Source organism: Rhinopithecus bieti, unplaced genomic scaffold (genome assembly GCF_001698545.2).
Source record: "Rhinopithecus bieti isolate Rb0 unplaced genomic scaffold, ASM169854v2 scaffold_84002, whole genome shotgun sequence".
In the NCBI taxonomy this organism is placed as follows: Eukaryota; Metazoa; Chordata; class Mammalia; order Primates; family Cercopithecidae; genus Rhinopithecus; species Rhinopithecus bieti.
The window spans coordinates 5,080,133-5,107,732 of NW_016841755.1; the positions used below are offsets into that span (position 1 = coordinate 5,080,133).

Below are 27,600 nucleotides of genomic sequence, written 5' to 3' on the forward strand. Positions count from 1 at the left end.
AATACTATTTCAGTAAATATAAGAAACATTCTCCAGCAGCACACTTAATTTGGCCTATTGGTTATACAGAAAACAAATAACTGAAATAAAATAGATTGTTGTGCTTTCAGTGGACATACATCCACTGTTCTGTTATTTACAGTTTTGACTGAAGCAAGGTCATCATCAATAATAGAGATTGACTTGAAGAATATTTCTGTAACATGTCAGAAAATACGTATGCAGCCTTTAAAAATGATGGGCATTAGCTTCATATTAGTGGTATAATGGGCTTCACAATAAATTATGAGGATATAAAATTTTTTTTCTAGATAGCATCATATTAGTATAGTCAGATTTTTACTTAAAAAGTGAGATGAAAGCACTATAGTTCATTCTACTGCAGTTATATAATAATGCACTATGTAAGAAAATTGATGTGATTATCTGGGAATTGTTTTGTGTTCCTAAATATTTTTATTCTGTAAGAAAAATTTAAGTGCGGAGATTAAGTGTAAGATTTTTATGTCAGTCATTGTAAATTTTGTATTTGAATGCCCAACTATTCTAAATGTAATTTGTGGGTTTATTGAAGATTGTTAATTTTTTTTTCTTTGGGTTACTAGGTATTTTCTGACATTTAGCTTGAAGTATATATTAGGAGGTGAATTAAAAATTTTGGGAGTATACTAAGAGTTGTAAACCTTTTACAGTGAATCCTTTTGTAATATATCATTGTTACTTTTGACGTTTTGGTTTTCATTTATTTTATGTTTTAGAGAGTAATATAAATGGAAGGGAAAAGTTAAATCAAGTAACAAATAATTTTCTCTTTTTTGTTAAAGTTCAGTTTTCTAAAAATACCTTATTTTGTTTTATAGGGATTTGTCTTGGCTGTGACTATGACACGGGAAGCAATCGATGAATTTCGGCGTTTTCAGCGTGACAAGGAGGTGAATTCACAGCTATATAGCAAGCTTACAGTAAGAGGTCAGCAAGATGCTTTAATCCTGTTTAGCGTTTGCTTACTGTAATTATCATTTTAGAGTTAACATAACAAATGTATGAAAACATTTTAATTCTATTACTGAAAATAGTATTATGTGATTGTGTATGATATCTAATTAATTTCCTTATAATGTATAGTGCATGCAATTTTAGGGTAGACTTTTGTTCATTCTCTAGATGTTTGGATGTATGTCATACACACGTATATACAAACACACACACAACCACACAGGCATGTACATATATTATTAATAATCATATAATGTGCTCTATGGTATATACGTATTTTCTGAGAGGCATAATGTCACTTTATCTAAAATCTATCTTGGTATTATGTTTTAAACACACTCATAAAGGTCAAACGTCTACACCATGGCACTAGCCTATTCTTAAGTACAGAGGCCTTTGAACAACAGAAATGAATGCCGTGACCCGAGATGGTAACTGATGCGTGCACGTTTCTCCTTAACCTTCATTCAGGGCCTTCACTCTTGCTTCACTTAACATCTTTCAAGCGCTTGTTCATATGATTTTTCAGTCCACAGTAGTAAAAGAAGCAATGTATTAAGAAGAGAGTGAGGAAAATGATTACAGGTAGGCATGAGACAGTAAAAAAGTGACTGAAAACCTTGGGAATAAGGGAGATACTCAGAAACTGAATGGGTATTCATAATAACTCCAAAGTCTGTTTAAAAAATTTACAGTGGATTTTTATCTTCTGTATGTAAGAGGACATTTACAATGAATTATTTAACTTGAGATGGTACCTTCAAAAATGACTTACTTTTAACACCTTATTGGGCTGTATTTCACGTAACATAAAATTTATCCATGTAAAGTATACAATTCAGTGTTTTTTGGTGTATTCATAAAGTTGTGCAGCCATCACCATCACCGTCATTTAAGTTTAGCACACTTTTGACATTCTCAGAAGGAGCCCTGAATACATTAGAAGGCAGTAGTCATTCTCTGTTTTCCTCACCACCCTACCCCAGCTCCAGGCAGCTGCTGTTCTCCTTTTTTGTCTCTGTGGTTTTGCCCACTCTGCACATTTCATATCAATGGAATTATGCAATATGTGATCCTTTGTCACCAGCAGCTTTCACTGGGCATGTTTTCAAGATTCATCTGGTAGTAGCTTTCATCAGTACTTTATTTCCTTTTGCTGCTCAGTAATATTCCAACATATGATAGAGCACGTTTTGTGTGTCCATTCATTAGTGATGGACATTTGGGGTTGTTTCTACTATGTGACTGTTGTGAATAATGCAGCTATGGACATTTGTGTACAAGCTTTTGTGTGAAAATTGTTTTCATTTATCTTGGATACATACCTAGGAGTGAAATTGCTGGATTATTTGGTAACTCTATGGTTAGCGTTTTAAAGAATTGTCAACCTGCTTTCCTAATTGGCCACACCACTTTACATCCCTACCAGCAGTGGATGAGGGTTCCAGTTTTCCCACATCCTCACATGTACACTACTCTCTGCCTATTTGATTGTAGCCACTGCTTTTTGATTATAGTGGGTGTGAAGTAGTATCTCATCGTGGTTTGGGTTTGTATTTTTCTAATGATTAGTGATGTTGAGCATCTTTTCGTTTGCTTATTAGCTGACTAGCTGTTTGTATATCTTTTCTGGGTAAATAACTGCTCAGATCCTTTGCCAGGTTTTTTTTTTTTTTCTTTTTTTGAGACGGAGTCTTGCTCTGTCGCCCAGGCTGGAGGGCAGTGACACGATCTCCGTTCACTGCAGCCTCCGCCTCCCAGGTTCAAACAATCCTCCTGCCTCAGCCTCCCAAGTAACTGGGTTTACAGGTGCCTGCCACTGTGCCTGGCTGATTTTTTGTATTGTTAGTAGATACGGGTTTCACTGTGTTGGCCAGACTGGTCTTGAACTCCTGACCACGTGATCCACCCGCCTCGGCTTCCCAAAGTGCTGGGATTACAGGTGTGAGCCACGCCCATCCCTTTTGCCAACTTTTTAGCTGGGTTGTTTAATTCATTTTGTGTATGGGGTAAGGTGTGGATCCATATTCTTTTGTATGACTATCAGGTTGTCCTAGTATGATCTGTTGAAAACAATGTTTTTTCTCCATGGAGTTGAAAAATTATTAAAACTCTTTGATGCTTGAATGGTGGCATGGTGGAGGAAGGATGAAGAAGGTAAACCTTAGTATTGGAGGAAAAAACCCCCAAATGGCCCGGTAAATTATGTATAACTTTGCATTGTCTTTGTAAGAATATAATATAGATCTATCTTATTTTTAAAATTGTTGTAACGGAGGGGCTAGACAGAGATGTTTTTCTGGTGTATTAATTGCATTATTCAGAAATAACTAGAGTGGTGATGGCAGTGAAATGGCAGAGTTGGCGGCTCCATATGTCTGCCCTTCCACAGAAACATTGAAAATCAAGCAGAAACTGTTAGAACTAACTACTTCAGAGCTCTAGAAAAGTCAAAGGTTTACAGCACCCAGGAAATTGCTGCATCCAGAAAAAGTCAACCTAGAAACAGTTGGAAAGCTTTTTTCCCCACGATTGCCCTGATCTCAACACCTTCTCCCAATCCTGTAACAGGGCACTAGTCTTGAAGATGATGGCCCATGTTTCCCATTTTCAGCTTATTCCAGAAGAATTGTTTCTGCATCTAACCAGTTGGGGGACTGCTTGGAGGGTTGACGCTAGGTGCTTGTCTTTTTTCACCTACCTGAACTCAGGACAGAAAAGCAGAAATGTAGCGGGATTTCTCAAAACATATGCAAGGCTAATGAACAGCCTATAGTAGCCTAGGGCAAAAGATGACAGTCAAGCCAGACAGTAGAGTGTCAAGTGCCAGGCAGCAGAAGCTGGGGAGGGAGTTTCTTTGGGAAATTTGAGCATTCAGAAATTCCCCTGTGCATGCCGGGAAGTTTGGAAGTGACATGCAAGCCAAGAACTGGAGGAACACTCAGATCTAAAGTCTTTCCCTCTGGCTAGTTTCTAGGCTTAGTGCAAGTAGGAAGGGAAGGATGCAGCAGAATTGTTAATGGCCTGGCTAAATCCTGCATGAGGCTGCAGCACAGCCAGGCTGCAAAGCCCAGGACAGGTTTTGTTTGGGTTTGTTTCCTCCTCCCCTGCCCCTCCTTTTTCTCTCTCCATATTGAAGGAAATCTTTGTCAGAACACTGTCTGAATGTAAGAATAGAAGAGAGACTTTAGAGACCATCCATGATAAAGAATACACACTTTACAGAAATAGTGTAGAAAAATCAGTAGACGAACACAGTTATAGCATGTAACAATAAAATCAAGAAGAGGGAGAAATAGCTAATTTCAAGAATTACCCGGTTATATGTCCAGTTTTCTTTTTTTTTTCTTTTTTTAGACAGAGTCTTGCTCTGTCGCCCAGGCTGGAGTGCAATGGCGCAATCTCAGCTCAGTGCAATCTCCACCCCCTGGGTTCAAGTGATTCTCCTGCCTCAGCCTCCCGAGTAGCTGGAATTATAGGCATGTGCCATGATGCCTGGCTATTTTTTGTATTTTGTAGAGATGGGGTTTTGTCATGTTGGCCAGACTGGTCTCGAACTGCTGACCTCAGGTGATCCACCTGCCTTGGCCTCCCAAAGTGCTGTGATTATAGGTGTGAGCCTCTGCGCCCGGTGTATGTCCAGTTTTCTACAAAAAACGTTACAAAGTATGCAACAAAACAAAGCGTGGCCCACTCCCAGAAGAAGGTAATAGTAGCTGCCCCTGAGGAAAGCCAGACATCAGACTTAGGAGACAAAAAGTTTAGATCAGCTGACTTAAGTGTGCCAAGGTGCTCAAGGAAATCATGGGGATATTGCTTAAAAGATACCAGGAGAATGATGTAAGAACAAGTAGAGGATTATCTAAAGGAAGCAAACAAATTCTGGCACTGACAAGTATAGTAAGTGAAAAAAAACACTAGGGGGTTTCAGTAGCGGAATTGAGCACACCAGAGAATCAGTGAACTTAAGCCTAGGTCAATGGTACTTATCCAGTTTGAGGAGCAGAAAGAATGGAAAAAAAAAAAAAAAAAAAAAAGCAGCTCTTAAGAGACCTATGGGACGGCATCAAGCATACCAAATACACATGATGGAGATGCAAGAAGGCGAGGAGAAAGAGGACAGAGAAAATACATGAAGGGATAATGGCCAAAAACTTTCTAAATTTGATAAAAGACATTAATCTGTACATTGAGGAAGTACAGCAAAGCCCGTGAAGGATAACATGAGAAAAATCCATAATGAGATACATAACCAAGCAGCTGACACCCACAGACTAAGAGGACACCCTGAAAGCAGAGAGAGAGAGAAGTAACTGGTCACACACAAAGGACCCTCAGTAGGATTTATCAGAAGCCATGGGGGGTCTGAAGGCATTGGGGTGACATTTTAAAAATGGTGAGAGAGGAACAAAAAAAAAACCTGTCAACTAAGAATTCTGGCCAGGTGCGGTGACTCAAGCCTGTAATCCCAGCACTTTGGGAGGCTGAGACGGGCGGATCACGAGGTCAGGAGATCGAGACCATCCTGGGTAACACAGTGAAACCCCGTCTCTACTAAAATACAAAACTAGCCGGGCGAGGTGGCGGTGCCTGTAGTCCCAGCTACTCGGGAGGCTGAGGCAGGAGAGTGGCGTAAACCCGGGAGGCGGAGCTTGCAGTGAGCTGAGATCCTGCCACTGCACTCCAGCCTGGGCAACAGAGCCAGACTCCATCTCAAACAAAACAAAACAAAACAAAACTAAGAATTCTGTATCTGGTAAAACTGTCATTCAGAAATGAAGAAGTTTTCTGGGCCTGGTGGCTCATGCCTGTCATCTCAGCACTTTGGGAGGCCGAGGCAGGTGGATTTCCTGAGGTCAGGAGTTCGAGACCAGCCTGGCCCATGTGGTGAAACCCTGTCTGTACTAAAAATACAAACATTAGCTGGGCATGGTGGCATGCACCCGTAATCCCAGTTAGTCAGGAGGCTGAGGCAGGAGAGCCGCTTGAACCTGGGAGGCGGAGGTTGCAGTGAGCTGAGATCGCGCCACTCCAGCCTGGGTGACAGAGCAAGACTCCATCTCAAAGAACACCAAAAAGAAGTTGTTAAGACACTCACAGATAAACAAAAGCGAATGCGCTTCGTGCATCTAAGGGCACTATCAAAAATGTAAAAACAAAGAGAGAGAAAATTGTATATCTGATAAGGATCCAGTATCCAGGATACATAAAGAACTCTTACAATTTCAACATCAGAAAGATAATCCAATTAGAAAATAGGCAAAGGACCTGAACAGACAGTTCTCCGAAGAAGATATGCAGATGGCCAACATGCATGTGAAATGATAGTCAACAGCCTTAGACCATAGGGAAGTGCGAATCTGTGTGAGACACCACCGTACACCACTAGGTTGGCTGTAATTTTTAAAATATGGAATATTGCGTGCGAGAGAGGATCTGGAGAAATTGGAATCTGCACATTGCTTGTGGGAACAAAGCGGTTCAGCAACTGCGGAAAACACACTTTCAGTTTCTCAAATAGTTAAAAAGAATTTAAAGCAGGGACCCAGTGTTTATTTAGTGTTTATTCACTATTCACAATAACCAAAACGTGATAATAGCCCGGATGTTCACTAAAAGATGAGCGGATAAACAAATGGGTAGCAAATTGAGAAATCATGAAGGGTTGCTACATGCTACAACCGGGGTGAACCTCAAAGACATTATGCTATGTGGAAGAAGCCAGATGCGAAAGGTCCCACACTGTGTGACTTCATCTATATGAAATATCCACAATTGGTAAATTAGTAGAGACTGCAGATTGGAGGTGGTCATGGACGAGCGGAAGAAGGGAGCACGAAGCATCTGCCTAACGGGCATTGGGTTTCGTGTTTTGGTGATGAAAATGTTTTGGGACTTGATAGAGTTGGTCGCACAACATCGTGAATACAGTCAGTGCCACTGAATGATGCACTGTAAAACGGCTTTTTATGTTATGTTAGTTTCACCCCAAAATGGCATAAAATGTTCAAGAAGACATTCTGCTGTTATGTCTTTTGTACGTCTGTGATACTTGAACTTCAAGTACTTTAAAAATAATTTTCAGTATGTTTATTTCAAATGTACATGAAAATTTACCATTTAAAAAAGCCATCATTGCTGGTCATCTAAGAAGTAGAAGTTTCACATGTCAATAATGATAATGACAGCTACTTTTTGACTTCCTTGTGTGTGTCAGATAACATTCAGAGTACTAGTTCTCATATCCAGCATCATCCAAAGGGAAGTTGATGTGCTCTCCAATTTCTAGATGAGAAACCTGCGGTTTGTGAACTGTTTGCCCTGAGTCACAGTAGTTTTAGGTAGAGCTGGTGCTTGAACCTAGATCATCTGACTCCAATCCAGTGTTCTTTCAGCTGTGGCACACTGCTTCATGGCTGGTGGTTCTGATACAGATGTTTGATGAGTAAAATCGGTAGTGTTAAAAAGTGCATCAGTTTAGCTTATTATTGAGCACAGTTTAGAATTTATTTTTTCGTTAAGAATGTTTGCTGTTTACCTCCTCCTCAGTTTCCAGTATTTCACAGTTACCTCTTTGAATGGCGTTGATGGCAGCCTCCTTGTGTGCCTTTCTGTGGTTTGCTGAACCGTATTTACAGCATTTGGACTGTGTTATTTTGGAGTTCTCAAGCATACACTTATGGAAGTAAACCGGAGGAATGTTCTCTGTTACTTTTTTCTTTTGAAAAGGAAAGCCACTTATAAATTGCTTTGTTTGGAAGCAGAAAGTATTTTAACCAGTATATTATCACAGTCACACATATTTTGAGTTATCTTGTGTTTTATTTTCTGACACTTTTTTGGGTGTAGGACTTTTCTATGTATGTTGCTGTTACTTTACTTTCTTCTTGTTTATGGCTGCTTATTTCTGTTTTGTTTTGTTTTTAGTAGAGACAGGGTTTCACTATGTTGTCCAGGTTGGTCTCAAACTCCTGGCCTCAAGTAATCCACCCTCCTTAGCCTCTCAGAGTGCTGGGATTACAGGTGTGAGCCACTATGCCTGGCCTTTCTTGAAGTGTACTTAAATCATTTTTGTTTCCGTGGTCTAACATCTGAGCAGCGTTTGAAAAGAATCCATCCCAGTATTTCATTTAGGAACATTCAGTATACATCATAGTATTAGATTGGTGCAAAAATAGTTGCACCAAGTAATTTTGTCATTGGAACTAATAGCAAAAACTGCAATGACTTTTGCACCAACCTGTGTTTCTGCTATGTAATGATATTTCACGAGCACTTTCCATTTATTATCTCATATTTTTAGTTCTCTGTGGCTGGACCAGGGTAGATATACTCAGGCATGGCCACATAGACTCAGGAGTGGTTATAAACATACATATACACACACTAAGGTAGATATAAAAACTCATTACCACTGTTTTTTCTCAGGTCACCCTTAGAGGGTCTGCATGAATTCATTTCTTCATGATATGTTGACTACAAGTCTTTCCATCCTTCCTTTTCACTTGATATGTGTGTGCCACCTCCAAGTCTAACCAGTGCTTCTAACCAGGGAGATACTTCTTAGTCACTAAAGCCAACTGAGGTCTGCCCCCTGCAGCCCTTGAACGGCCCTTAGCTGGGCCTGGCTAATGGGACTTGACCGGCGAGCCTATAGCTCCTGGCCTGGCTCCAGCTCTGGCTCCAGCTGTCTGTTCTGCCTGAAGTGGGAAATGGACTCCTCACTGCTGATACTGCTCCATCTTTCCTTGGCAGTAGCCCTTTCCTTTCAAAGTAAAAAGTATTTTCAAAAAGTGAATCTGATGCCATTTTATGGCTTAGAACCCTTGAGTCGCATGTGACTCTCCAACTCCCTGTGGCCTGGCTCTGGCTGCCTGCTCCAGCTCCTGTGATTTCTGAAGTGTGGTTGCACTGGTTTTTCCTTTAGTTCCTTGAATAGGCCTCTCCTTCTCCCTCTTAGAGACTGGCTTTTAAAGTAATAGCCACTCTGCCTGGGGGTTCTTGTTCTGTCCTGTACTGTTTGGCCACTTCCTACTCAAAACTTCAGGTTTTATTAAAAGATTATCTTAGAGAGGTCTGCCTCGATTTCTTCAAATGTTACTCCCCACCCCAGCCCACACATACGTCCCATGGCACCTGTACCTCCCTGTGGGAAGTGGCATTACTCTGAAGACTACTTCAATTCCTGGACTCTCAGTTTCATGAGCATGGGGTTCTGGTTTCCCCTAGAGTAAGCAGAGTCATTGGCACGTGGTGAGCACTCAGTAAACGGAGAGAGTCAAGAAAGAAAAAAGTTCCAGATCTAGATGAAAGTGCTGAGTCCGGTCTAAGAAGGGGGCTGCCCTGTGAGGTGGCACCAGTTTGCGTTTCCGTTGTGCCCATAAATGTCCTTCCGACACCCTTGCCCACTCACTCCAGTTAAAAAAAAGTCATTGTTCATTTGTGATCTTTTATAAATTACTTATTTAATACCTTTTGTTTCTATTTTACCTTCTTACATTTTACCTTATTACAATTTTCTACTAAAAGGAATTTGCGTTTGTCACATGTAGCAAATATTTTACCTTGACTTATTTTTTAAAATCATTTTCTTGGATGTAATATATAATTTTACATAATTTAAATCTCCTGATCTTTTGTGATTTTTACTTTAATCTTAGAAAGTCTATTCATTCCCAATATAAGTGAGCTTTGTGTTTTCATAAAGTGTTTCTGGATTTTCATTTTTTGTAGTTAAGTTTTACTGCATTCGTAATTTTACACTTAAGATGTATACTATGTGGAGAAGGGACCTTTCTTTTCTTTTTTTCCCCACAAATGCTCAGCAGTTGTTTTGAAACCATGTTTAAAGTTAGCAGAGTTCTTCCCCAAACCTTTGAGACTTAACCAGGTTTCTTGTCCAAGGACTCGGAATATGAGCTGCCTCCCCTGAACCTGTGCCTCTCCGCCTGAGCACAGTATGGGCCTTGTGTGCACCAGGACTGATCTCAAGATGAGTTTTATGTTTTATGTTACTTAGCATGAAAAGCCCCAGACTCCAAGTCATCCTTCAGATTCTCCATTTTAATCACCATGGGATACTGTGTGTCTTTATTCTTACCCTTGGTCTTTTTTCACTGAGTTTCCAGAAATCACATTCTTTTTTTCCTTCATAACCTGAAGCTTTTCTATCTATGGATTCCTCTCTGAATGTGCCTTCCTGCTGTCACTAAACTGTGGCTCTATTCTGAGGGCCCACGTCCTAAACAGACTCTTGGTGGCCCTAGTTTTGGCTCCTGTAGCCTTAGTGCCACTCCACCTGCAGTTAGGCCCCTCTCTCTAGCTCATTCTCTTTCGTGCCCGGACTCCAGTTATTTTTCAACCTCCAGTTTATTGACTGCATCCTTCCTACCATTCCTAGCCCCTTCGATCTTCTATTTGAAGAAGTCCAGTTGGTCAATTTTATTTATGATTGTGCTTTTGTTTTTCTAAGAACTCTTTACCTAACCCACGTTTACAAATGTTTCCACTGTTTCTCCTGTTTTCTTCTAGAAGTTTTTTAGTTTTAGGATTATACTTATGAATATCCATTTTGAGTCTGTTTTTCTCTACTGTGCAGAATAGGGTGTTTTTTTTTTTTTTTGCATGTGGACATTCAGTTGTTGTCAGTACTGTTTTTTGAAAAAGTGATCCTTTTTCTACTGCATTGCCTTTGAACTCTTCATGTGAGTTTACCTCTGGACTGTCTTTCTGCTCCATTGATCTGTTTGTCTGTCTGTAAACATCATGCTCTTTTGGTTACTGTTGCTTTATCATAATTTTTGAAATCAAGCCCTCAACCTTTGTTCTTCATTTTTGGAGTTGTTTTGTTAGTTGTAGGCCTATGACTTTTATAATCGGCTTGCCAATTTCTACAAAAAAGCTTTCTGCAGTTTTGAATGGGATTTCTTTGCATCTGTAAATCCATTTGGCAGAGAACTGACATTTAAATAGTATTTAATCTTTTGACCCATGTGTGAAATGCATCTTTCCTTTTAAAATTCTTTTCTCAGCAGTGTTTTGTTGCTTTTTGGGGGTTAGTTGTCTTTTATCTCTGCTTTGAAGATTTTGTTCATGGTTTTGAGCGATTTGTTTATGATGTGCCTATGTGTAATTTTCTTTATGTTTTTATGCTTGGGGTTCATTTAACTTTTTGAGTCTGTGGGATGTAAGTTTCATTAAATATGGAAAGTATTTAGCCTTTATTTCTTCAAATATTTTTTTCTTCCCTCTCCAGTGTCAAGGTTTTCAGTTATACCTGTGTTAGACTGTTCGAGGTAGTGACACTCATGGATGTTTTTAAATTTTTCTTTTAAATTCTTTTTCTGTTTTATTTTGCACAGTTCTATTGCTGTTATTCAGATTCACTATTCTTTCCTTCCAGAATGTCTGTTCTGTTGTGTGTTAGTCTGTTCTCAGGCTGCTAATAAAGACATACCCAAGACCAAGTAATTTATAAGGAAAGAGGTTTAATTGACTCACAGCTCAGCATGGCTGGGGGAGGCCTCAGGAAACTTAGAACCATAGAGGAAGGAGAAGCAAAAACGTCCTTCTTCACATGGTGGCAGCAAGAAGTGCCGTGCAAAGAGGGGAAAAGCCACTTACAAAACCATTAGAACACACTATCATGAGAACAGCATGAGGGTAACCGCCCCATGATTCATTTACCTCTCCCCCGCTCCCTCTGACAACTACAATTCAAGATGAGAGTTGGGTGGAGACACAGCCAAATCATATCATACTGTTAATTTCGTTTGTTGTGTTTTTTTTATCTCAAGCGTTGTTGTTTTTGTGTCTGGAAGTTTGATTTGGGTCTTTTTTGTATCTTTCATGTCTCTAACTTTCTGATGATTGGAATACAGTTTTCATAGCTGTTTTCATGTCCGTGTCTGCTAATTTTAACATTTGTGTCCATTGTGGGTCAGTTTTGATGGAATGTTTTGTCTCCTCTTGTGGGTCATCTCTTCTTGCTTCTTTGCATACCTATTAATTTTTTATTGGATGTCAAACATTGTGAATTTTACCTTTTTGGGTGGTGGATATCTTTATATTCCTGCACATACTGTTGAGTATTGTTGTGGGATGCTGTTGAGCTACTTGGATAGGCCTTGCTTTGTTACATCATTGGACAGATCTGGGGCATGCTCCATGGGGTTGGTTATTCCCCAGCGTGAGGCCAGACGTGGTCTGTGAGTCATGGGCTTCTCCAGTCTGGCTGGAAGGGCACTTTGTGAACATGGGCATTCTCTGTTCTTTTGGATATCCCCCTGTCACTGCCTTCCTTTCTGGACACTCACTTTTTCTCAGCATCCACGCATGTTCTCTTTCAGGAGCTCTGCTCTGGCCCTTCCTTCAGCCTGCATGCTCTGTCTTAGACGCCTGTTCGTGGCCTCCCCACTGTTTCCTGACTCCTGGCTCCAATGCCTCCGTTTCTAGGAGTCCTCTCCTAACCCTGCAACAGTCACAAATGCCCACCTTTGCCCTCTGCCAGCATCCTGTGCCATGTGGTCTGCCCTCATCTTTCCATAGCACCTGCTACATTCCAGCCATTGCACCCTGTAAACGTGTGCTGTTGTCACTAGTGTAGTACGGGCGCCTGCAGTAGGAACTGGAACGTAGTAGGTGTTGAGGAAATGGGTTAAGTACTGTCTTCAGATTTTGTGGGGGTTTCCTGTACTTCTTTCTTGAAGTATGTTCTGAGTGCTTTAATACATTTTAGGATTTCATCCATTTGAATTTGCTTTTGTGGAGCGTTTTACAGCCAAGAGTAGTAATGCCATCTACATCATAAGATAAATTGTAACTTTTTGTTAAACTCGAATTTTTACCAGTATTCACTTTTATTAGGTAAGAAATTTTAGAATTAGCTAGAAGATAACAGTAATTTTGTTCAACTCAGTTTCATGTAATTATTATTAGGAACATTTATATGAAATATGTGGATGTTGTGGCCTGCAAAGAAACGAATACGCTCAAGTGACACAGTTTTACATGAGCAGGCTCAGGCCTGGACCTCAGTGTTTTTGACTTACATTTCAGAGCACCTTTGCAAGCGGAATGAAGAGGAATCCTAGTTTGTTCACTCAGCCACTTCATCACAGAATGTTTGTTGTGTACCTGCTTAGGGCTTTGGCACATCCCATTTACTTACTTAAACAATATGCCTCAGACTCTACAGAGACACATGGATGTGAGTAATTTGGCAATGAGACTACCTGCTTTTGCAGTTGAAGGTCTTAGAGATCTAAGTTTTGTTTACTTTGATCAGCATATTTATTTAGTTTAAATGTGAGGTGGTAAACTATCATCTCAACTAAATTTGTTTATAGAAAAGTAAGTTATACTATTTCACTTTAATGGATGGATACTAAGATTTAATGATTAATTACTAGAAGTATTAGAACCTTCTGTTCATTATTGTTGTTCTTGCATTAAAAAAAAATCAGTATTGCCTGGGTGTGGTGGCTCATGCCCGTATTCATAGCTCTTTGGAAGGCTGATGTAGGTGGATTGCTTGAGCTCAGAAGTTTGAGACCAGTCTGAGAACACGGTGAAATCTCATCTCTACAAAAAATACAAAAATTAGCCAAGTGTGGTGGTGCGTACCTGTAGTCCCATCTGCTCCAGAGGCTGAGATGGGAGGATCACCTGAGCCAGGGAGGTTGAGGCTGCAATGAGCCGTGATTGTGCCACTACAAACTGGGTGACAGAAAATAATAAAAAAAAGTTACTTATCTACCAATCTTATACCTTGTGTGTGTTTGGATATAAATACATTTTTATCCTTAGTTGCTAGTATTTGTGTTTAGTAGGTCTTACTTTGCTTTGTGCTTTAATCCATTATGACATGGACTCATTTTAACTACTTAGGACTAGAATGGTTGTAAATTCCTTTGATTTTAAAATAGGTTAACTTTTTTATAGTAAATCCACAAATCAGTAATGTGGTCATTTATTGTCATTATCAATCTGTTCTGTACATAATCATGTGTGCTAGACTTTGACACAACTGCAGTGCGGTGGATGGGGTTTACAGCAGCGTCACTGCAAACACGTGACTCCCTCCTCGTGCTGTGGTGGCATGTCGGCTACTACATCACTGGGACAGTAAGAATTTTTCAGCTCCATTATCATCTTATTTTCCCCAAAGTGGCTCTATTTTATTTTGTTTTTATTTTTATTTTTTAAATTTTTGTGAGTACATAGTAGGTATATATATATATTTGCGGGTTACATGAGATATTTTGATGCAGGCATTCAATGGGGAATAGTCACATCAGGGTAAATGAGATATCCATGCCCTCAAGCATGTATCCTTTGTGTTACAAACAATCTACTTACACTCTTTTAGTTATTTTAAAATGTACAACTATTTTTGACTGTAGTCACCTTGTTGCTCTAGCAAATACTGTCTTATTCATTCTTTCTATTTTTCGGTACCTATTAACCATCCCTGCTTCCCCCAACAACTCCCACTAACCTTCCCTGCCTGTGGTAATCTCTAGTCTCTGTCTCCATGAGTTTAATTTAATATGGGTAAATTTTGGATATGCATTTGGAAAGAAGAAACTACATGTCGTTAAAGTATATTTCAGTTGCACTTTAAACCTATCATAGGATCTGAAATTTAGTTGATATTCAGATACTTAAATATTGATAGCATTTTAAGCACATTATTTACAGGTGTATATAAAGTATTACTGGTGTTTATGTGGGTTATTAAAAGCTTCACAGAGGTTAGATTTGCTGTGTAATTAATTCTGGGAAGGGAGGGATTTCAATCCAAGGGAGCAAGTGCTGGGAGCTTCTGCGAGTCAGTAGAGGGCACCTTACAGTGGAGGGACGAGCTTCCCGGCGAGGTAGAGCCGGGGCCAACAGAGATGGAGGAGCCAGTTGGTAAAGCCTGGCAGTTAACTTAGGGTCTGTTTTGAGGAACTTACAGTTTTTGATACAAATATGATTATCTTCTAAATAATTATCATAGAATGGAATTTTTTGGGGGGATAAACACAGTCCTTAGTTTTTTCAACTCATTCATTTGGAATTAGGGAAATTATGATGTTATATTTTCTTTACACAGGCAGAAATTAATGACTGGTAGTGGGGTTGGCGGGCAAGGTTATATGTTTAAGAAGCATTGGCTTAAGAATAGGTAGTTATGGCTGGGTGTGGTGGCCTACACCTGTAATCCCAGGACTTTGGGAGGCCAAGGCGGGTGGATCACCTGAGGTTAGGAGTTCAAGACAAGCCTGGCCAACATAGCAAAACCCTATCTCTACTGAAAATACAAAACAAAATTAGCCGACCGTGGTGGCGGGCGCTTGTAATCCCAGCTACTCGGGAGACTGAGGCAGGAGAATCGCCTAAACCCAGGAGGCGCAGGTTGCAGTGAGCCGAAATCGCGCCACTGCACTCCAGCCTGGGCAACAAGAGCGAAACTCCGCCTCAAACAGCAACCAAAAAAAAAAAAAAAGAGTATATAGTTATTTGATATACATTTGCATCTTTCTCAGAGGAGCCTATAGAACTTGTGCATGGGAGCAAGTGAGATGAATGCTTTTCCTCTATGAGAAAAAACCCACTTAATACTAGTATGTTTCTGAAGAATAATGGAAGGGAACATTTATCGCTAGAAAGATGTACTGGAAATATTTAATTGAAATAGTTTAGAGAGCGGAAAGTACTGTTGTTACCTTACTTGGTGATACCGTTTGGCTGTGTCCCCACCCAAATCTCATCTTCACTTACAGTTCCCATAATCCCCATGTGTCATGGGAGGGACCCAGTGGGAAGTAATTCAATCATAGGGGCGGTTACCCCCGTGCTGTTCTTGTGATGGTGGGTGAGTTCTCATGAGATCTGATGGTTTTATAAGGGGCTTTTCTCCCTTTGCTCGGCACTTCTCCTTGCTGTCACCATGTGAAAAAGGACGTGTTTGCTTTCCCTTCGCCATTATTGATTGTAAGTTTTCTGAGACCTCCCCAGTTATGCTGACCGGTGAGGCAATTAAACCTCTTTCCTTTATAAATTACCCAGTTTAGGGTCTGTCTTTATTAGCAGTGTGAGAACGGACTAATATACTTGGTAAGAGTCACTATTAACTAGTTCATTAAAAAACAAAAAGCTGATAATACATGACTTACTGAATGTGCACTTGATAGTATATTGAATAGGTAGTTTTAAGAAAAAAATGTCATTAGATTTAAATGCTAGCATTTACATTGAAATATCTTTGCTGCTGTATTTAGAGCTTCCTTCTCTATCAAGTGCAGCTCAGATTATTAAATGTTGAGTGTCCATTTCATAAACACTTTGTGTCGTTGATTGCTCTGTAGGATTATTGAGGCCAGGTGACAGTTGTGTGTTTTGTATGTGCACAGTGACTCTTAAAATTGAGAGATTTTTTCTGTTGTTACCAGACTCTCTCAAATACGATATTACTATATTACTAGGATCAGTTGTCAGCTCAGTTAACAAAGTATTGGCCAGAAATCAAATACTTAATGTAAGTGTGGGTTGTTAGAATGTGCATTCGTGCTGGACCTTCACTGGTGGACAGGTCTGTGAAAGTGGGTAATTTTCCTCCTGTATCTTCTCTGTCCAGTGCCCTAAATGTTCTTTGGCAAAGAGGACAGCAAATCAGTTATTCAGGATGCTAGGACTTGATAACAGTGTGATCATTTTTTCAAAATTTAGATGTGTGTACTTTGAGCAGATACATAAGGCAGATGGTCATACTATTTTGTTACTGTACTCTGTTTAGCTTTCTAATACTTTGTTCATAGTGTAATATTAACATTTTGAGAACTTTTTATGCTGTTTTTTATCATAAACTTTTTTCCTTAAACAGGTAATTGAAGATAATTTCCATAGAAATGAATCATAATCACTATATGCCTGAAAATTAAAGGCTCTTAAATATATTCTCTCTCTTTACTGTGTTACAGAATAATAAATCTTTCAGAAGTGTTAGATCTTAATTACAGAGTCAAAAAGGATATGTTTTATCTTCAAAATGTTTTTTAATTGTTTACTGTATTGTGTGTTATGACTATAGTATTTCCTTTTCTCTCCTTTTAAAATGTGTTGATTTCAGAGAATGTGAAAAAAATACAAGGAAGGAAGGGTGGATGGATAGGCAGGAGAGAGAGTGAAATTAGATGATGAAGTAGGAACTCTAGGTCAGTGGGGCGTCTCTACTGCCAGATGCTTTGCTATGAAAAGCGTAGCAGCGGGGGTGGAGGCCTGAAGCCTGAGTGACCGTGCTCACAGGAATTAGAGTGGACATTGTTTTGTGAATCTGTTTTCTGGTTGTGTGTAGGCATATACTTAGTGGTTTTAAAGCTACATTAAGATTTGTTTCACACATAATTCTAAAGAGCATTGCTATTTTATAATATAAATAAAAACAGCTTCAGCGCTTATTGGCTTATATAATTGAGGCATGTAGAAAAAAATACAACATAAAGCATATAAAAGTTTTGATATCTCCAAAGCAGATCTTTAGGAACAATGTGATACTACTGAAATACAGCTGCTTTAAGAGGTGTTTGGGAAATAAGATCTTTTAATAAGATCTTATTAAAGATCTTTAAATCTTTAAAGTCAGTGTAACGAGTGTGATGTTAGTTTTTGATAGTTGTCAACATAAACTAAATGTAAAAGGAAGGAACATTTTCCCTTGTTAGGACAGTAATTTCAAAAATGTAAAAATTAACACACAAGGCCATTGCTAGTCATAAGAGAGTGAGATGGATAGAGTGAGGAAGTGAGGGAAGGAGGTTGGGGAGTCCCAGGGGAGAAAGAGGGACAGATACAGAGAGAAAGGGAGGAAGGGAGAGAATGAATTTGCCTGTTTTGTTACCTAAGTATGTCTCAAATTATGCATGCAACATTCATCTACTGTACATCCTATTATACATGATATTTTATAGATATTTAAGTATATATGAAACTTTATCAATGACTATTCTACGTTAGATATTTTGTAGATAAGAATTTATTCACATAGATAAATCACTTTTAGTAATAAAGGTTTAGATATAACTTTTTCAGTCCTCTCCTGTGTTGGTAAAGCTATTAATAGAGGCTGATTTTATATATAATTCGCTTTATTTCTTTTTTGGTCAGTTATGTGCTAATTAATGCCATTTATGATATTAACTTAAGGATTTTTTTTTTTTTTTTTTTTTTTTTTGAGTGGAGTCTTCGCTCTGCGCCGGGCTGGAGTGCAGTGGCCGATCTCGGCTCACTGCAAGCTCCGCCTCCCGGGTTCCGCCATTCTCCTGCCTCAGCCTCCCGAGTAGACTGGGACCTACAGGCCCGCCACCTCACCGGCTAGTTTTTTGTATTTTTAGTAGAGAGGGGTTTCACCGTGTTTAGCCATGAAATGGTCCTCGATCTCCTGACTCGTGGTCCGCGCCGTCTCGGCCTCTCCAAAGTTGCTTGGGATTACAGGCGTGAGCCACCGCGCCCGGCCTAACTTAGGGATTTTACATCTCTGTGTTAAGTTTTAATTATGCTCAAATCATTTAGTAATATTTCTGATCATTGTTGACTTGACTTGGAACTGAAACAAAGACAAAACATGGTAATAACCTTCTGAGTGTTGTCCCCTTTTAAATTACTGTGAAGAAATTCTCCCTCTGTGTTTTATTGGGAGATAAAAGTTGTGTTTGGAAGTTTACTAAGAGAAGTTAATTATTAGTGACTGTCTGAAAGTATAAGTACAGGGAAATTTCTGAAGTATTTTTTTTCTGCATCTTATTTCTAAAGTAATTATTTTTTAATTGAAAGTTGAACTTGGGTGTGCCACTGTTTCCTTGAGTTGACTGTACTTCTTCTTTTTTTAAGGTAAAGTGCAAGTTAAGAGTTCAGACATACAAGTTGGAGACCTCATCATAGTGGAAAAGGTTGATGAATTTTTAATATATTTTAGACCTATATATACTGGTTATTAATGTTTAGCCTGATTGCAAGTAACTTCTGAATTTGAAAGAGATTGTTTGAGACATATATTTTGAATCATAATATCCTTGTGTAAGATTTGTTGTATGTGAAGAAGAATCTAGATTTTTATATATTCTGTTTTGCTAAAGTATATTTCAGTGTGTGCAAGCAGTCATATTTTTTTCTGAAATAAGGTGGTTAACTGCTTAACATTACATTATCAAGATTATGTCATCACAGAATTGTATTCGAACCTATTTATTGTACTATGCTTCAGTTTTCAGAACTTCCTCCTACAGAGATAATCATCCCTCAATATCCATGAGAGAGTAGTTCCAGGACCCTGCCAAGGATACCAGAATCCACTGATGCTCAAATTTCTTATATAAAATTGCACAGTCTATGCATTAATAAATCCTCCGTATACTTTAAATCAGTGGTCCCCAACCTTTTCAGCACCAGGAACCAGTTTTATGGAAGACAATTTTTCCATGGACCAAGGTTCAGTGGGCTTGTTTTTGGGATGAAACTGTTCCACCTCAGATCATCAGGCATTAGATTCTCATGAGGAGTGTGCAGCCTAGGTCCCTTTCGTGCGCAGTTCACAGTAGGGTTCGTGCTCCCATGAGAATCTAATGCTGCTGCTGATCTCACAGGAGGTGGAGCTCAGGAGGTAATGCTCCCTTGCCCTCCACTCTCCTCCTGCTGTACAGTGCCATTCTTAAAAGGCCCAGGGTTAGGGACCTCAGCTTTAAATTACCTCTAGATGATTTATAGTACTTAATACGATGGAAATGCTATCTAAATAGTTATACAGTATTTTTTTATTTTTGTTTTCTTATTTTTTATTTTTTTCCTGAATATTTTCTCTCAATGCTTGGTTGAATCCCCATCTGTGGAACCCGTGGATACAGAGGGCCAACTGTAGTTATATTACACATAATTATTGGATATGATTCATATGGTTAAAAAATTTAAGAGGGAAAAGTGAATAGAAGTAAAAGCATTACAAAAGAAAAAGTTTAGATCAATGTAGGAAGAAGCTGTAAGAAAAACATCAGGTCCGACGTGGAGATCGTCAGGGCTGCTGGTGGTGTGGAGAGTGACTGAAGGTGCGGGCTTCACGTGGGGGGAGCTGGTGGTGTGGAGAGTGACTGAAGGTGCGGGTATCTCGTGGGGGGAGCTGGTGGTGTGGAGAGTGACTGAAGGTGCGGGCTGCACGTGGGGGGAGCTGGTGGTGTGGAGAGTGACTGAAGGTGCGGGCTGCACGTGGGGGGAGCTGGTGGTGTGGAGAGTGACTGAAGGTGCGGGCTGCACGTGGGGGGAGCTGGTGGTGTGGAGAGTGACTGAAGGTGCGGGCTGCACGTGGGGGGAGCTGGTGGTGTGGAGAGTGACTGAAGGTGCGGGCTGCACGTGGGGGGAGCTGGTGGTGTGGAGAGTGACTGAAGGTGCGGGCTGCACGTGGGGGGAGCTGGTGGTGTGGAGAGTGACTGAAGGTGCGGGCTGCACGTGGGGGGAGCTGGTGGTGTGGAGAGTGACTGAAGGTGCGGGCTGCACGTGGGGGGAGCTGGTGGTGTGGAGAGTGACTGAAGGTGCGGGCTGCACGTGGGGGGAGCTGGTGGTGTGGAGAGTGACTGAAGGTGCGGGCTGCACGTGGGGGGAGCTGGTGGTGTGGAGAGTGACTGAAGGTGCGGGCTGCACGTGGGGGGAGCTGGTGGTGTGGAGAGTGACTGAAGGTGCGGGCTGCACGTGGGGGGAGCTGGTGGTGTGGAGAGTGACTGAAGGTGCGGGCTGCACGTGGGGGGAGCTGGTGGTGTGGAGAGTGACTGAAGGTGCGGGCTGCACGTGGGGGGAGCTGGTGGTGTGGAGAGTGACTGAAGGTGCGGGCTGCACGTGGGGGGAGCTGGTGGTGTGGAGAGTGACTGAAGGTGCGGGCTGCACGTGGGGGGAGCTGGTGGTGTGGAGAGTGACTGAAGGTGCGGGCTGCACGTGGGGGGAGCTGGTGGTGTGGAGAGTGACTGAAGGTGCGGGCTGCACGTGGGGGGAGCTGGTGGTGTGGAGAGTGACTGAAGGTGCGGGCTGCACGTGGGGGGAGCTGGTGGTGTGGAGAGTGACTGAAGGTGCGGGCTGCACGTGGGGGGAGCTGGTGGTGTGGAGAGTGACTGAAGGTGCGGGCTGCACGTGGGGGGAGCTGGTGGTGTGGAGAGTGACTGAAGGTGCGGGCTGCACGTGGGGGGAGCTGGTGGTGTGGAGAGTGACTGAAGGTGCGGGCTGCACGTGGGGGGAGCTGGTGGTGTGGAGAGTGACTGAAGGTGCGGGCTGCACGTGGGGGGAGCTGGTGGTGTGGAGAGTGACTGAAGGTGCGGGCTGCATTGGGGGGGAGCTGGTGGTGTGGAGAGTGACTGAAGGTGCGGGCTGCATTGGGGGGGAGCTGGTGGTGTGGAGAGTGACTGAAGGTGCGGGCTGCATGGGGGGGGGAGCTGGTGGTGTGGAGAGTGACTGAAGGTGCGGGCTTCACGTGGGGGGAGCTGGTGGTGTGGAGAGTGACTGAAGGTGCAGGCTACATGTTGGGTGAGTGCATTCAGAGTGGTCTCATCTGCCTCGTCCCCGACCATATGAGTGCTGTGCGCAGGACACCTGTGTCTGTGTTAAGGGAGTTTGTTCTCAAGTGCTCTCATCTGCCTACTTCCATGACTGTGTGAGTAAAAAGAGCTCAGGTCATACACAGGAAGGGAGAAATTGGAAACCCAGGAACAAATATCAGAGGAAACCAACTGAAAACAAATAATAAAATGCAGACGTACATTCTAATGGTCTAAATACAGCAATCAAGAGACAGAATAGATAAAAAACACACCAAAAACCCAAGATGCATCTCTATGTTGTTTACACAAAAGTCTCTTCAAATATGGTGACATAGATAGGATGAAAGTAAAAGGATAGAAAAATATATACAATGTAAAATTAAACAAAAGTAGTAGGAGCTATATTAATGTCCAAGAAAGTGTACTTCAGAGTGAAGAAAATTACTACATACAAAAAGATATTATATAACAATAATAGGATTAATCCATCAGGAAGATACAATGATCCTAAAGTGGTACTCACCAAACAACAGATCCATAAAATTCGTGAATCAACAACTGTCAGAGCTGAAAAAAGTAGACAAGTCCAGTTACAAGTGGACACTTCAGCACCACCCTTCAGGCATTGGATAGAAGTAGTGGACAGACGCTCTGCAGGGATGTGGAAGATTTGCATAGGACCAACCAGCAGGAGTTGTCTAGCATGCATAGACCACTGTACCTGTCAGTAGGAGAGAACACATTTATTTCAAGTGTCTATAGAACATTCACCAAGATAAGACAAATTCTGTACCATAAACCTCAACAAATTGAAAAGAATTGAAATCACACAGAGTGTGTTCTCTCACTGTAATAGAATTCTTAAAAATCAGTAACAAAGGCAACAGGAAAACTCTAAAACATGTGGAAAGTAAACAGCACACTTTGAATTTATAGGATAGATAGTAAGTCTCAAGGAAACAATACATACAGCTGAATAAAAATGAAAATTCTGCGTTCTGGAATAAGTGGGATGCATGTAAGGGCAGTGCTGGGATTAACTGTAGCATGAAACTCCTATGTGGAAACAAGCAGAGGTCTTGGGTCAGTAATCTAAATCCCTACTGCAGGAAACTAGGAGAAGACAGCAAAGTTAAACCAAGGCAAGCAGAAGGAAGGCAATAATAAAGATACAAGTAGAAGTCAGTAAAATGGAAAATAGGAAGACAAGACAGAAAATCAATGAATACAAAAGCTGGTTCTTCTAAATAAGTTAATAAAATTGATAAACCTCTAGCAAGCAAGACTGATCAAAATAAAAAGAATAATGTCACAAATCGCCAGTATCAGTAATGAAATAGAGGCTTTCACTATAGATCCTGCAGCCATTAAAAAGACAGCTACGAAATACTACAAACACCTTGATGCTCATAAATAGAAGAAATGGACAAATTCTTCTGAAACCATAAAGTATAAGAATTCAGTCAAAATGAAATAGATAGTATGAATAGTCCTGTAGCCAGTAAAGAAACTGAATTAGTAATTTAAAGCTCTAGGAAGGAAATATCTAGGTCCAGGAGAATTCCTTAAAACCATTAAAGAAGACTTAGCATCAACTTCACACAACTGTTTTCAGAAAATAATTGAGAATGCTACACTACCCAACTCATTTTATGAGGTCAGGAATGTCTTTATCTCAACACCAGAAAAAAAACAGTACAATAAAAGAAAACTACAGCCCAATTGATATCAGCAATATGTAAAGAAGAGTAATACATCACATCCCAGTACAGGTTGTTCCAGGTATGTAAATGGGGTTCAGCATTCTAAAATCAAGCAATGTAATTTACCCTATCAACAGAATAAGGAAAAATCACGCAATCAGTTGTTGCAGGAAGATCATTTGACTTAACCCAACACTCATTCATGATAAAAACTTTGAGCAGGTTGGATTAGAGGGGAATAACCATATCTTGTTTAAAAAGAATCTACAAAAAAACCTGTAGTCAACATCATACTTAATGGTGTAGAACTGAATGCTGCCTCTCTGAGACTGGGGACAAGACAAGGATGTTTGCTGTTACTACTCTTATTCAATGGCACTTCTAGTCTGTAAGGCAAGAAAATAAAAGAGGGATTAGAAAAGAAATAAAAATGTCTCAATTTGCAGATGATATAACTATGTATACATGTACATAAATACATATACATATATGTTGAAAATCCCAACGGATCTATAGAAAATCTGGAACTAGTGAGTTCAACACGGAGTTGGGTTATAAGATCGATGCACAAATATGAACCTCATTTTTATATAATAACAATGAACATGTGGGCACAGAAATTTAAAATGCAGTACTCTTACAGTCATTCTGTGAAAATGAAATCTATGCTGAAATTTACAATGTGTTGATAAAAGTAATTTAAGGAAACATATGTAAATAGACCCGTCTCTTTTCGATTGGAACATTCTACATTTCAGTTTTCCCAAAATTGTTCTGTATGCTTAATACCATTCCTGTAAAAATCTCAGCAGGGTTTTTTTTTTCTTCTTATTTTTAAAGACATAGATAATCTTATTCTAAAATTAATTTGGAAAGGCACAGGCTGTAGAATAGCTAAACCAACTTTGACAAGGCAAAGTGGGAGGAATCATCCTTCTTGATGTTAAGGCATATTACTTGGTTACATTAGTCAACATAGTGTGGAAGGAGGATAGAAACAAAAGTTAACAAAACATTATAGGGAAACCAGAATTAGACAAAGGTGAAAATGATTAAGTGGAGAAAAGGTAGCCTTCTCAAATGGGACTGGGCATCCAGAGGCTAAAAAAGAAGGTCATGGACTCAATGTAAAATGTGAAACTGCAAAACTTTTAGAAAAAAAAATATTTAGAATCTAGGGATTGGAAAATATTTCTTAGAATTGACACCACAAGGACAATGTGCAAAAGGAAAACTTGATAAATTGCATATCATTAAAATTAAAACTGTGTGCCTTGTGAAAAACCATGTGAATACGATGAAAATCTACAGATGGAGAAAATATTTGTAAACCATATATTTGACGAAGATTTCTATCTAGAATATATAAAAACTCCTAAAACTTAACATTAAAAAAAAATTGAAATTAGAAAATGGGCAAAAGATTTCAAGAGACATTATGACAGAGATTTACAGATAGAAAATAAGCACATGGGCCAGGCACGGTGGCTCACGCCTGTAATCCCAGCACTTTGGGAGGCCGAAGGGGGCGGATCACGAGGTCAAGAGATCGAGACCATCTTCGCCAACATGGTGAAACCCTGTCTCTACTGAAAATACAAAAAATTAGTTGGATGTGGTGGTGGGCGCCTATAGTCTCAGCTGCTTGGGAGGCTGAGGCAGGAGAATCACTAGAACCCGGGAGGTGGAGGTTGCAGTGAACCGAGATTGCGCCACTGCACTCCAGCCTGGTGACAGAGCGAGACTCTATCTCAAAAAAATAAATAAATAAATAAAATAAAAATAAACACATGAACAGGAATTCAACATCATTAGTCATCAGGAAATGTAAATTAAAACACAATGAAATATCAGTATGCATCTATCAGAACAGCTAAAATGAAAAAATGGTGACAGTACCAAATGTTGGAAACAATGTGAAGAATCGGATCACTTGTATATTGCTTGTGAAAATACGAATAATACAGTTATTCTGGAAAATCACTGGATTGTTTCTTTAAAAAAACTGTGTAGCCATCATACTACCCAACAGTTGCACTCCTGGATCTTTATCAGAGAAATGTTAAATTATGTTGATGCAAAAAACCTGTGCAGGAATGTCTATATCTACATTATTCACAGTAGCTCAATTCCAGAAAGTCTATATATCCCAGGTGGGTGACTGGTCGGAGAAGCAGCTGTGTGTTCATGCTGTGGCATGCGGTGTTAGGAGAACACAGGGCTCCTTGCTCTTGTGGTGCCCCTAGTCCTGAGGGGAAGGAAAAAGAAACAAAAGTGTCCAGTAATTGTTTGAAATTATCTAGTTTGTTTATGAGTGCTCCATAGAAAATAAGACAGAATAAGGACATAAAGAGTCTGAATATGAAATTAAAAAAAAATACTTTTTAGGGCCGGGCATGATGACTCATACCTGTAATCCCAGCACTTCGGGAGGCCAAGGCAAGAGGATCACATAAAGCTAGGAATTTGAGACCAGCCTGGACAACATAGACCAAAGTTTAAAGAGTTAGCCAGGCACAGTGGCACATATCTGCTGTCCTAGCTACTTGGGAGGCTTAGTTGGGCCTGGGAATTCAAGGCTGCAGTGAAACGTGATCATTGTTGAAACATATTAGAGACCAAAGTAAATGTAAAGACATTTCATGCCCATGGTTAGAAGTATATGTTGTTCAAAAGGTGGTGTTCCCTAAATTGATCTATAGATTCAGTGTTAATCCCTCTCAAAATCCAGTTGATGTCTTTGCGGAAATTGACAAGCTGATTCTGAAATTCATACGGCCATTGAAGGGACCCAGAATGGCCAAAACAATTTTGAAAAAGATGGACAAACTTTGAATATTTGTACTTCACTATTTCAAAACTTAATACAGATTTACAGTAATCAGCATTTACAGGAGCTAGCATTACATTGAGAATCCAGAAATAAACTCTGAAATTTATGGTTAATTGATTTTTGGCCAGAGTGCCTAGAAAATTTACCGAGGTGGGAGTGTGTTTAGATAGGCGCTTTTTTGGCCCCGTGTTCTTTATGAGATACATCCATGTTGTTGTGTGTAGTTGTTACCCACCCATTTTGGGGTTATATAGTATGGTTTTTATCTGTTATCCTGTTGATGGGTTTTTAGGTTACATGTAAGTTTTGCCTATCATGAAGGATACTTTTGTGTCATATTTGACTATATTTCTTGGTGCACGCATCCACACGTTGCTGTTGCAGGTGTGCCTAGGAGTGGAGCTGCTGTGTTTTGGGTTATGCAGTTCCGCTGTGGTAGACCCTGCACATGGTTTTGCAAAGTGGTGTACCAAATTCTGCTCCAATCAGCAGTGCCTTGGCATATTTGCCAGCATGTGCATTTTCAGCCTTTTAAAGTTAGCATTTCTGATATGTATGTAGAAGTGTTTTTTGTTTTTTTTTTAATTAAGTTCTGGGGTACATGTGCAGAACGTGCAGGTTTGTTACATAGGCATAAACGTGTCATGGTGGTTTGCTGCACCCATCAACCCGTCATCTACATTAGGTATTTCTCCTGATGCTATCCCTCTCCTAGACCCAGAGTGAGCAGGCAACCTACAGAATGGAAGAAAATTTTTGCAATCTGTGCATCTGACAGAGGGCCAATATCCAAAATCTACCAAGAATTTAAACAAATTTACAAGAAAAAAAACAACCCCATCAAAAAGTGGGCGAAGGATATGAACAGACACTTCTCAAAAGAAGACATTTATGCAGCCAACAAACATGCAAAAAAACATCATCACTGGTCGTTAGGGAAAAGCAAATCAAAACCACAATGAGATACCATCTCACGCCCATTAGAATAGTGATCATTAAAAAGTCAGGAAACAACAGATGCTGGAGAGGATGTGGAGAAATAGGAACACTTCTACACTGTTGGTGTGGGAGTGTAAATCAGTAGAAGTGGTTTTAGTGCATATTTCTATGAAGTCTAATAAGATTCAGTACTTTTTCATATGATTTTGTGTGTGTCTGTCATGTGACAAGCCTGCTAAAATCCCTTGGAATTTCTCTTCTGAGTTATATTTTCTTTTCTTATCAGTTTGTGGACTTTTGTGTGTTCCGGTTTGGAGTCTTTTGTTAGTTATATATGTGTTGCAGTTATCTTCCTCTTCTTTCCTGTTAGGCTGTATTGAACAGAAATTCTTAAATTTAATGAAGTCTGCTATTAATCTTTTCATTTAAGGTTAGTTTTTTTAAGACAATTTTAGTTGATGGTCTTTATAAGCATCTTTACCTCTCAAAAAGTCATGAAAATATTCTTGTCTGCCGGGCGCGGTGGCTCAAGCCTGTAATCCCAGCACTTTGGGAGGCTGAGACGGGCGGATCACGA

General features: G+C 40.1%; 1 protein-coding gene across 1 annotated transcript in view; it reads left to right on the top strand.

The window, feature by feature from the left end:
* The window catches only part of ATP9B (ATPase phospholipid transporting 9B), a 306,136-nt gene that overhangs the window by 50,635 nt on the left and 227,901 nt on the right, over positions 1 to 27,600 (top strand). Inside the window, 2 exon segments of the mRNA XM_017866120.1 lie at positions 861 to 969; positions 18,868 to 18,926. Of these exon segments, the coding sequence (XP_017721609.1) occupies positions 861 to 969; positions 18,868 to 18,926 (168 nt within the window).